The sequence below is a fragment of the Rhincodon typus genome, chromosome 3 (assembly GCF_021869965.1).
Source record: "Rhincodon typus isolate 14 chromosome 3, sRhiTyp1.1, whole genome shotgun sequence".
Classification (NCBI taxonomy): domain Eukaryota; kingdom Metazoa; phylum Chordata; class Chondrichthyes; order Orectolobiformes; family Rhincodontidae; genus Rhincodon; species Rhincodon typus.
In genome coordinates, this window is record NC_063334.1 from 120,498,516 (window position 1) to 120,510,757 (window position 12,242).

The window sequence follows — 12,242 nt, forward strand, 5'->3', positions numbered from 1 at the left end:
CTGGCTAATTTATGTTTCTCTTAATGCTCAGTATGTTTATCCAGGATTGTAGCTTCCAGCATTTTACTAACACATTTCCTACAGTAGTGAGAAGACAAGTAATGTTTAAATAAACTAAAGCCAGATTGGTGAAGCCACCAGGTATCCTCAAAACTGACGTGATGCAAGTCTGACATGGTGACTGAAGTAGAGTTAATTGGCCTATAATTTTCAGGGCTACTCTGCTTGTTACTAATCATTTTACAGTGAGGTGACATATTTGCCAACCCCTCATTCCATCTTCACAACCTGTCTTCTAACACAAATTTGAATTGTATGGAATCTATTAAAAGTAAGCACTCTTTCATTGAACTTGGTAATTTGAGAGAGGCTTGGATGGCAATGTGATGCTCTATCCTGCTGTTCAAGGGGCTGCTTTATCCCTCTCAACCATTCAGATCAAGGTGCTAGCCATCTTCCGATGTTCCCTTAGCTAGTGCTAGCACACAGTCTCCAGTTAAAGCTAGTGGTTTTCCTCTCAGTTAGTGTCAGCACACTCCTGCTTCCACCATCCCAAAGTTCATGTACTAGCTTCACTTGTATCCCTTAGCAGGCCCAATCAAAACATGGATTCTATTTTCCTTACTGTTCCTAAAATTCTAATTTTCATCCTGCCATCACCAAAGTCCCATCCCCAGTTTCTCCTCTTCTGTTTACCATTACTACATCCCTTCAAAGTCCCTCTGGTCTAAGAGACCCTGCTATTCTTGCCACCACAGTGGCTGGAGATCACATTTACACAAGCTCCATTTGCAATATGCAAGACATGGAACCATTTCTAGATGCATAGCTCAGAGTCGGAGTAGGATTGTGGAAGAGTCAATCTAGGTTTTACAGTTCTACACCATTATTTGTGATTCTGTTGTACAGGCCATTGGTGAGAACAACTCTGGAATCCTGTGGACAAGTATTGGTCTGCTTGCTTAAAGAAGGATGTAAATGCTTTGGAAGCAGTTCAGAGAAGGTTCACTTGACTAATACTTGGAATGGGTGCTTTGTCTTATGAGTAAAAGGTTGGACCAGCTAGCCTTGTATCCTCAAGAGTTCAAAGCTTTACTGAAAAGTATAAGATCCTGAAAAGTCTTGACAGGATGCACGTGGAAAGTTTCCTCTTGTTGGAGAATATAAAATTTGGAGAAAAGTTTAAAAATCAGGAACTGCTCATTTAAGACAAAGATAACAAGAATTATTTTGTAGAAGGTAGTGGGACTTCGTTTCCACTGCCTTTTGAGGAAGAGATCCAGAGTCCTTGTGATAGATTCTTGAAAAACAAAGCAGTGAAAAGTAAGTGGGGTAGGCAGGAATGAGGAGTAATCAGATCAGTCATATTCTCATTGAATGGAGGAGAATTCCTGAGGGGCTGAAAGGTCTATCCTGCTCCAAACTTGTATAGTCAGAAATCACACGAAACCAGGTTATAGTCCAATGGGTTTATTTGAAATTATAAGCTTTCCGAGCGCTGCTCTTCACCTGACGAAGGAGCAGTGCTCTGAAAACTTAAAACATTGGCACCTCCACATAAAATTTGAATGTTCATAAAGGAATATTACTTGCATAGTGATGTAAAATATTTAATCAAGAAAGGATATTCTCTAGGCATTAGGGGTCAGGCAGTTTAACATTGGTGGTGGGAAAGGTTTCAGGAACAATAATTAAGGGAAGAAAAATCAAAAAGCATTTGGAAATGCCTTAACTCAAAGGACAAATTTGTAAAAAACAGATCATGCTTGACCAATCTAATTGAACTTCTTAATGAAGCAATAGAGAATGTTGATAAAGATGACACAATAGATGTTCTATTTGACAAAGTACCAGATAAAAGAAAGGTTAACAAAATTGAAACTGCAATTAGGAGGGTCAGTGTCAGTCTGGATTTTTTAAAAAATCTTAAAAGAGCAGAAAATAAGTCATGCTCTATGGAAATTTATCAGACTGGAGATGGTACATTATAATAAAAGTTCTCCAAAGGTCAATACCAAGATTATTACTTTCCTAGATCTATATATAACTGTCTTGGATACTGGAATGCAGAGTAAAAATTTAAATTTCGCCAATGATATGAAACCTGGCCCTGTGACACATGGAGAGGATGATACTAATCAACTAAAACAGGACACAGTTAAGCTAACAGAATGGGAAGATAAATGGCAGGTGGATATTGAACAAACAGAAATGTAAAGTGATTCATTTTGGCAGAAGCGTTAGAGGGTGGGGGAGGGAAAGGAAATATTGACTTAATGAGACAATTCTGAAGAGTGTGCAAGAACAGAGAGACATTACAGGTTCACACGGATAGATTTTTGAAGGTGGCCAGAAAAACTGGAAGAGTAATTCGCAAATCACATGGAATCCTGGATTTCATTATGAGATTTGGGCTGTATTTTGTTCAGCAACATGGATCCTTACACCCACAGTTGGAGAACTGATGGCAATAGAGGAAGCCAACGTGATTAAGAGCCTCTAAGACACTTCACTGGCCAGCATCAAGCCTCGAATGAAATGAAATCTCCGGTGAGGAGAAATCCTGTCATAGAGCCAATCAGAGCTGGTAGCTCTCCAATATAGGTAGTACCACCACGAACAGTGGATGTTGTTAATAATGTACCGTGACCCAGGAGCAGGACCATTGCTGGATTATAGGTCACAGGTGAGATTGAGTTAGCACAGGAGGCGAGGAGAGGGAGTGAGGTGCATCAAGATGCCGATTTTACATTCTCAATGAGGGATGTCACCACAAAGCTGTAGGCAAACCCGACAGTGTATGCTGGCTGGCCTTGGAGAGGTATGGGAAAGTAATGCAACTCCACTAAAACCCCAAGACACTACTAAATTCCTTGGGTTTTGGGATAATAAGTGTTAAGCTTCTTATTAATGAGCCAAATGTAAGTACCCAATGAGAGTCTTCCTGCTCCCAATTTAATTGGGGCCAACTTTCCAATAAGGTAAAAGGTAAAGTCATCATAGCCTTAATGGACCATAGGGCTGCTCTCTCAAGAGGGAAAGGCGAGTGATGGTGGTTTAACCCGAGGGTTACCACACCTCAAGTAAGGGGAGAGGTTGAGAATGAGAGTCCTTCAAGATAACCTCAGCCAGTTCAAGAATTGAACCTACGCTGTTGGCATTAGTCTACATCGCAAACCAGCCATCAGCCAACTGAGTTAACCAATCTATAATTGGGAATCTGAAAAAGGTACTCCTGACTGATTCTCCCACAGCACCCCTCCCCACCCTGGTCAGGACTCACTTTTCTGAAAGCTCCACTAAATCCAGTACATAAGAGTACAAAATCATTCTGACCCTATTGTTAAGGCACAACAAGTTCATAGTACCCAGTCTGTGACCATATTTAAGGAAGGATGTGGGGATATTTGAATTACCAGAAAAGCTGCAAGGATGAAGGACTTGAGCGATTAAGGTAGATTGGAGAATGCGAATGTACTCTTTGGAGCAAATGGAGATTGACATGCACAGGATTACCTCATCATGCTCCATCAGCAACTGTATTCTTAGTCACTCTGACTCAGGAATATCTATGTGATAGGGGTCAGTAATGGAGACTTCCATGCAATAATGCCATTACATCTGTTTCTGGAGACACCTTCACTTATGTGGTGTGTGTTTCTCAGTCACATGCTGAGACAAGGGGACAGGCTGCCTCCACCTCCTCAGAGGTCACAAGACAAGCATTGCTCAGAAGACTGGATGTCACCATAGAGGGCAGAGTAGGTCAACGGAGTGTCTATCACACATAAATGTGCACTTTTTGTCTTTTGGAATACCAGTGCCAAAGCCAGATGTGTGGAGTCTCCACTGTTTTGAAATGGTGATTGAGGAGCAGGAATGAGGTGGTGATGGAGAGCAAGGGTTGGCATTGGCAGTGATGAAACCTCAAGGCAGACCACCTTTTCTGACTAGTGGTAACCTGACAGGTGCAATGGTGACAGGCCATTTGTCAAACTTTATCAACGTCTACAGTTGACCCTTTGAAAGAGTCAGAAGCAAAGAAATTCAAAACCACAGTGATTTTGATGGTTGCTGGTGGGACATGGTGAGCACTGCTGCAAAGTGTGAGGTTTTGCATGACGAAAGTGCGAATTACTGTAAACATTTGCCTGGATAGACACGGTCACATCCCTGTGGCACGGCTCTCTGAACTGGTAATTCTGTCTTTGGCACTGCACCTGAAATCCGACAGTCTTGCTCCCAGTGCCAGTTGTTGTCTTCACGGTGTTCATGTACCCCACCCAAATGCTACTGGAAACCTTTTCCTCTTTCTATTGCACTCTTCCAATGCTCGGAGGACTACAAACCCTTAAGCTCCCTGTGTTTTTACTCACCATGCTCCCCCACCTCTGCTATGGTGTTGACACTAGTTATTTCATGAATGCACGTAACTAGGTGACTGGCTCCTGGTCTGGCACAGACACTGCATACAGCCCTACCAAAATTTGATCATGGTCCTCAATGGGCCTGTATAGGGTGGGCCGAAGGAGCAAAACTTAATAATGATATTCCACAGCTGCATGAGAAAATAGATGGTACAGGATGGCAAAATAGGCTGGAAAAGTTTAGAATAATACTTGACAAGCTGCAAGGCCTTGAATGAGTCCTGTGAACATTCCTTTATGAGCTGAAGATGACACCTGCACTTGTTTACCCATCCTGTGTTTTCTGTACCAGCCAGCAGTTTTGTCTTTCTGTATCTGCTTTCTTTGTGCTGGCTGTTTGTCACACTGTATAAGAGAGAGAGAGTTTCATTCCAGTCTGCTGCTGCTGGACTTCAGCTTGGCCCGGAATCGTGAACAGTGTCAGGAATGAACCTAAGCCTCCAGACGAGCCATCGATCGAGGGATCCCCGAGACTTGTTGCTTTTTTTGCTTTTTCTCTCCCATTTATTTTTCCACTATAATCATTCATTATTACCATTATTATCATTATTCTTACTTAATAAACATTCTTATTCAAGCAAATTGCTGTTATCAAGCCTTCTCTTAATTATACTTAACTGAATCTGGAAAGAATGGCTTGGATATACAACGTGATCCAACTCAGTGCCCTTTAAAAATTTTAGTTGGCATTATTACGAGATAGGGGCTTCTTGAGGTTGCCCTGACAGAAGTTGCTGAAGCCAAGAAAAAAGACAGGAAACTCATGTAGATTAGTTGGCTCTTGTATTTTAATTCCTGCTAACCTTTATTCCCAACCCTGATCACAGATCAACATCGTTGAATTACTGTTCACCAGAAAATTAACTGCACCAGCTGGGTAAATACTGCAAGAGCAGGTAAGATTGGGATTCTGCAATGATTAACTCACCTCCTGATTATTCAAGGCCTCTCCACCACCTCCAAGGCACAACTGTGATGCAATGATGAAATGTGTTCTGATGAAAGGTCAGAACCTTTTACCTAAAATGTACTTCAGTTTCTCTCTACAAATGTTGCCTAATCTGCTGAGTATTTCCAGCACTTCTTTGTTTTATTTCAGATTTTGAGATTTGACTCTCAGACATGTACAGCATAAAACAAGGTCACTCAGCTCATTATGTCTGTCCTTGTCAACAAAGATCTGACTGTACTAATCACATTTTCCAGCTTTTGGTCCATAGCTCTGGAGGCTACGGCAATGCAAGATTTTCTGACTCAACCACACTTTCGGGCAGCATCCGCACTTTCTTGATTTTATAGTCATGTAAAAATGATATCATTTCATTTTTCTGTACTGTTGATTATGAACTGAAATGGGAAAATGATTATTTTAAAAACCAAGCACTGTGGAAGTGATTGCTGCACTTTTTAAAAAGGAAAGTACCAGCATCTATTCTAAGTGTTGATTACACTATTTATTCAACCAGTGGGACAAAGCTACTTGCAGACAAATTGGCACCGGATTATGTACAAAGTGAGATTCAGTTGGCAACATATCAGTGGTTTATAATTGTTTCCCTGTGGCTAAAATCTATCTGTAATAAACAGCCATTCCCGTTAAGTTCAGAATTCTAGTTCCAAAGATGTAAATTGGGGGATTTTCAATACTTTCATGAAATTTTTAACTTTTGTGATGATAGTGGGAATAGCAGGACTTGATTTTCAGCGCGCAATCTCAGTGAGGCATGACATTAGCGCAATGTATACCCTACACTTGCCTGAATGTGTGCAGCTGCAACAACACTTGACAAGCTCTTTAAGTCTGAAAGTGATACGATTTTTGCCTGGGACCAGAGTTTAATATTAAACAAAACTAATTATGCTGTTTCTCCTGGCCAGAGAAAACCTCAGGATAAGGGATTGATCTGAAATGATTAAATAATTTCTTCACTCAGAGGACCGTCAATTTCTGGAATTGTCTACCCAGAGGGTTGGGAAGGTTCCATCATTGAGTACGTTCAAAACTTAGGTCAAGAGAACTTTGACTCTTCAAAGCATATGAGGAGTGGGCAGGTAAGTGGAGTTGAGGTAGAAAATTAAGTGATCATACTTGATGGCTGAGCGGATTTGAAAGAGCTGAATGGCTGTATCCTGTCTCTGTTTCATTCTTACATTCTTAAATTGCTTGATAGACATTCCACCCACACTGGCATATATTGGAGCATTGGCAAGATGCACCACAGCAACTCACGTAGGCTCCCTTGACAGCATTTTTCAAACCCACGACTTTTCCTGTCCTGAAGAGCATGGTCAACTGATGCACAAGAGCATCGCCATCTGTAAGTTAAGGCATTCACTATTTGACTTCAAAATATCTTCAACAATCGATGGGCCAAAATCCTGTAACCCCATCACCATGTGGGTGTGCCTACACTACACAGATTGCGGTCACAAAATCATAGAATTGTTATGGCACAGGAGGCCATTCAGCCTATTGTGTTTTCACTGGCTTTCTAACAAACATTAGGGCTTAGTGTCATTCTTCTGCCTCTCCCTAATTATCTTGCATAATGGATGGAATTTTATAGAGGTCTCAGCGATTTGGGTTCTGGCAAGATCTGTGGCAGGATTGAAAAGAAGTCTGGCGAGGCCAATCTTGATGTTGGGAGCATCTTGCTCCACCTTTTAACAAATATGAGGCAGTGGCAAGTTGGGAATTAAGGGGGTTATTGTTTGCTAAATGCCTTGTTGTCATCCCAACTCATTCTAAATTTCCCAAAGAAGCTGGATGTTGAGAAAACGAACACTGAAATCAGAGCGGGCACCCAGTGAATTAAGGTTTTTCCTTGCTCCAAAGGATCTCTATATTGGTTATGAGGTACCACGATCTCATGGCATGATTTCCACTGGCACCACACACACCCCACAACCACAGACACTGGCAGCCAACATGTGCCAGCCTTCAACTGGCGCAACTCCCACCCATGTACAGGATATTTCTGCCCTTCAAGGCTGCACCTGGGGCTGCAGTTGTGTCCAGGACCACACCCAGCTTAGGAACCGGACCAGGATGCATTTCCAGTCTGTTTGTTTGATCTCTTAGCACTCAGTCATTCTGAGCCTATCTGAACGCTCACAGCATTGCTGCCTTGCAGTGGCTTTTTGTGTTTTGATCCTTCAACAGGAGATACCTGGCTCATTACTTCTGTCCTGCTTTGCCATTTAGTGCAAACACAAAGGAAGTACATTTATCGTAGTTGTCAACAAGCCTCAGTCACATCAAGGGAGACAGTCTTCACTTAAGGGATGCTGGCATAGTAAGTCAAGGGCCACCTTTAATATTAGTCTAGGGGCATGGAAACAGTCAGTCAGCCACTCAGGACAGAGTCAGAGCATCCTTCAAATAAAGGGTGAAGAACCAAATGTCAGGCAGCCGTCCACCCTGTTGAGTCTTTCTGCCCTATTGGGGCTTATTTGCCTGGATTGAGAGAAGCATACATAGTAAGGGAGATGGAAGTGGGTGGTATAGCTATTATTTTGGTACAGGTGAGGGGTCCTGAGCGAGTGAGTCGGCAACACATAGGGTATGCAGGGTTAATGGTATCCGGAGTTGCAGTGAGTCACAGTGAATGAGGTAAGATGTTGTAGGCAATAGTAAAAGTGGCAGACAATAACCTTGATGGGAGGTGGGTACAGTAGCAGATATAAGCAAGTGTGAGACAAGATGGTGACACTTACCCTGACAGAGTGAGAAGGTCACTGGCCTTTTAATACAATGCCGTCCATTACTCCAGATAGCTTCAGCAAGGTCGCAACCTCAGACCAGGAGGGCATGGCTTAGTGTTGTGGCCTCCATTGCTGGGGTAGAGGATGTCCTGTGGGTGTAAGGGATACTGGGCATTCTGGGATATCCCTGGGTGTTGGGCTGTCTGGGAACAGTGCATGTTACAATAGGAATCACACATGAGGGTTTACATTGGGCAAGTTTGTAAGATACAGCAAGAAATCACACTATACTGCACTTTCAAAAGATTTGACACACTGCAGACTTAGTGAAAAATACACAGGATTCAGCCCACTGTTTCTATTCAAATATCACCTAATGCCCTCTTGAATGCCTCATTGACTCTGACTCCACTACAGTTCTAGGCAGTGCGTTCCAGATCCTTTAGCTCTCATTGGTGTGAAGAAGTTTTTCGTTTGCAAATCATTTTAAATTTGCATTTTCAGTCCTTTTCTTTCAGTCTTTCCCTGTCTTCTCTATCCAGACTTCTCATGAGTTTGAAAACTTATATTAGTTCTTGTATGCTCAATGTGATGACTTACCATCATAAGCAACTCGGGATGGGCAATAAATGAGGAGCTTGCCATCAAGGCTCACATACCGTGGCAATGTTTTTTTTAAAAACCAGGATCCTATTTGGTGAAGTTCTAGGAAGCTGAACACTAAGAATTAGTAATGCCTTCATATCACTATTGTAACTACAAACATATAGTAGTCTGTCATTATTTAATTTTTCAATCAAATTATATCCTTGCCTTCATTATCTTAATAACAACAGGTTCACCAAATTTGAAAATCTGCAATACACTTTAAGGAAAAACCATTGTAAAACTTTTACAGTCAAGAATGTTATCTCAGCTGGAGTGGCAGATGGAGTTTAATTTGGATAAATCTGAGGTATTGCATTTTGATGATAGAAAAAAAAGCAGGATTTAAAGAAGTAATGGTATGGCCTGGGTAGTGTCGTAGAAAAGAGAGACCTCGGGGTTTAGGTACATAATTATTTGAAATTTGCGTCACAAGTAGACAGGGTGGTTAAGAAGGCATTTAGCATGCTTGCTTTCATTTCTCAGACATTTAAGTGTAGGAGTTGGGACGTCATGTTGAGGTTGTACAGTACTTTGGAGAGGACATTCTGGAGTGCAGTTCTGGTTGGCCTGTTATAGGAAGGATAATACTAAATTGGAGTAGGTTCAGAAAAGATTTACTAGGATATTGCTAGGAATGGAGTGCTTGAGTTATAAAGATAGACTGGAAAGACTGGGACTCTTTTTTCACTGGGACATTGGAGGTTGAGGGGTGACATTATTGAGGTTATATGAGGGGCATAGTTAAGGTGAATGATAAGGGTCTTTTCCATAGCGTGGGGGAGTTCAAATCTAGGGGGCATATTTTTAAGGTGAGAGGAGAAAGATTTTAAAAGGACATGAGAGGCAACTTTTTTTTTACACAGAGAGTGGTTTGTGTGTGGAATGACCTGTCAGAGAAAGTGGAGGATGCATGTACAGTTACCATGTTTAAGAGACATCTGGATAAGTTCATGAATAGGAAAGGTTTGGAGGGACATGGGCCAAGTGTAGGCAGGTGGGACTAGTTTAGTTTGGGAACATGATCGGCATGTACAAGTTGGACCAAAGAGTCTGCTTCCATGCTATATGACCCTATGACATACAACTTAAGGAAAATTTTACTCCCTCCTGTCAAAAATCACTGCCTTAGGTTAATGTCTTAGGAAAATGCGATTGTTTTGTTAAAGTACTCCATAGCTTTTTAAAATTTTCAAATTTTAGTGTCAATCAGGTTTTAAGAAAGGACAATGATGGAGCAAAAACCAACAAGCAATTTTTCAATCTGTGCAGTCTTCAATTCTGACTCTTTTAATAAACTATGCATTGAATTAGAGAACTTCATAGCACTGAACAGGCCACTCAGCCCATCAGGTACATGCCAATGTTTATGGTGCAGATAAACCTTTTCCCACCTGTTTGAAGCAATGGAACAATTACAATATTTAGTGGCAGTATTGTGGCAGAAAGCTTCAAACTCCCGATGCAGAAGTTAATTTTCTGGAGCTCAATCAGTTTCTTGGTGAGGAGTCATTTGATATATCTTGTCTCAGAAACATACTTAGAATGCAATGTTTTATATTAATCTATCAACTATAAATTTACAAATGCTTGTATTCAGAATCATTCTACTCCCAGAACAACATCACGGTATCAATGGAAAAAATGGGAAGTAATTTACACAAAACAATACAGGAAAAATACATCAAAATTAAAATCATATTGAACAGTGTTAAACATATTCGATTGAGGAAAAGGGATGTTATCTCTTCGTAGAATTCAGTATAAACTTGGAAAGATAGTGATACATCAGTGAAAACATTTCTGATAGACAGCTACTGGACAGAGAAAAGTCAAAGAGTAAGTGAAAAGTTTTCAAATCTCTAGAGTTATGACAATTAATGTCATCTAAATTAGTGTACAGAATTGAAAAAGCAACATGTAGGGAAATTTACAAGTCAATATTAACAATAATTTTAAATCATACATTTTGTAAGATTTGTTCAACGAAATAAAAGCAGCAAAAATCTTTGGAATGAATAGAGAATAAACCAGTTACTGTCAACAAAACCTTTTAAGCTCAGGTCATGTCTCATGAGGGAGAACTTCATGATTAAGTTATGATATTGAGGTTATAATTCAATGTTTTATCATCTTTAAATATATGGCAGCCAACTTTTGTACATTTAAAACTGTTAATAAATATTTGCTTGTGCAAGATAACTTTCACAGATTCATGAGCAGCAAACAAAGGCAAGTACTGTTTTAGCAGTTCATATAATAGTCCAGTTTTTGTAGTTTTCACAACTACTGTTGTGGTAAGCATCTGTTTTTAAAGGATCCAACTAATCACGGTAGTTGAAATCACCATTTTCCAATCCCTTACAATTCTGAAGAACAGTCATATTGGGCTTGAAATGTTTTCTCTCCACAGATGCTGCCAGATCTACTGAGTTTCTCCAGCACTTTCTGTGTTTGTTTCAGGTTTCCACCATCCACAGCATTTGCCTTAAATCTCTGTAGATACAGTCCCACCCACCTTGAATGCCTTTATGTCAATGGCACACTTACATCAACATAAATATTCCAAGGGCACTAGTTCCTTCTTTGCATATGGATACAAAATACTTAACCACGATATGGTTAGTTTTACTAATCATTCACACGATGTGGCATTGCTGGCAAGGTAATGTCTACTTAGATAGGTGATTCCAGGACTGTGACGTCAATGTCAACAAGCACTGGTAAGTTTAATTTGATTGAACATACTTATTCGTCTATGTCAACAGGCTCTTTTCTTTACCTGTGTATTATGCTGATAACCATAATTGTGAATGCCCATCACACATTACTTTAGCTACCAATGTTATAATTAATCATAAAGTTAACCTAAGAATGCTTGAGAATACCATTCCAGGAATCAAAGCAATTCAGAATGGAAACTCCAGATAAGAAGTCTGTTCAGAAAAAGAAATTTGCCACAGTGCCTGCAAAGCATAAGCAGCATCATGCGCACCACAGATAAGGATAAGAAAACTGCAAAATGCAACGATATTGAGAATGAATTAGCCAGATGATTCTGTGAAAACCCCAGCATCACAACTGATCGTTATGAGGTTTTTGAAAAGGACCAAACTATTCTGATCAGTTTGGTATGGAAAACTGCAGCTCAAAGAATAGATAGTTCAGTTGTTTCAAGACCCATCATGCAATTTTGTATAAGAAAATTTGCAGTGAGGCTTAATGTGCAGACTGATCCTGCTTTACACTGATGAGTTGGGTATCCATGAAATTCTGCCAAACATGATACATACTCTATTGCACCAAGGGACTGTGGGATAAGCACAGTGTTTCAATCATGTTTCAGTTCTCATCATTACAAAGTGACAGGAGTTGATAAACTACAGCTTCTCATAATAAGAAAGTTGAAAAAAATCAGAAAATACTGTTTTTAGATAATGAAATTCTTATGTCAACATGAGGCAT

General features: G+C 40.4%; 1 protein-coding gene across 3 annotated transcripts in view; it reads right to left on the reverse strand.

The window, feature by feature from the left end:
• Positions 1-12,242, reverse strand: part of rgs12b (regulator of G protein signaling 12b) — a 199,111-nt gene that overhangs the window by 18,528 nt on the left and 168,341 nt on the right. The window contains exon 18 of one of the 3 annotated variants that reach the window (XM_048595117.1): positions 8,158-8,335. The exons of the other annotated variants lie outside the window; for them this stretch is intronic. Coding sequence (XP_048451074.1) covers positions 8,244-8,335 — 92 coding nt within the window. The 3' untranslated portion in view covers positions 8,158-8,243. Of the gene's footprint in view, positions 1-8,157; positions 8,336-12,242 lie in introns of those variants that run through there. 3 annotated transcript variants of the gene reach the window in all.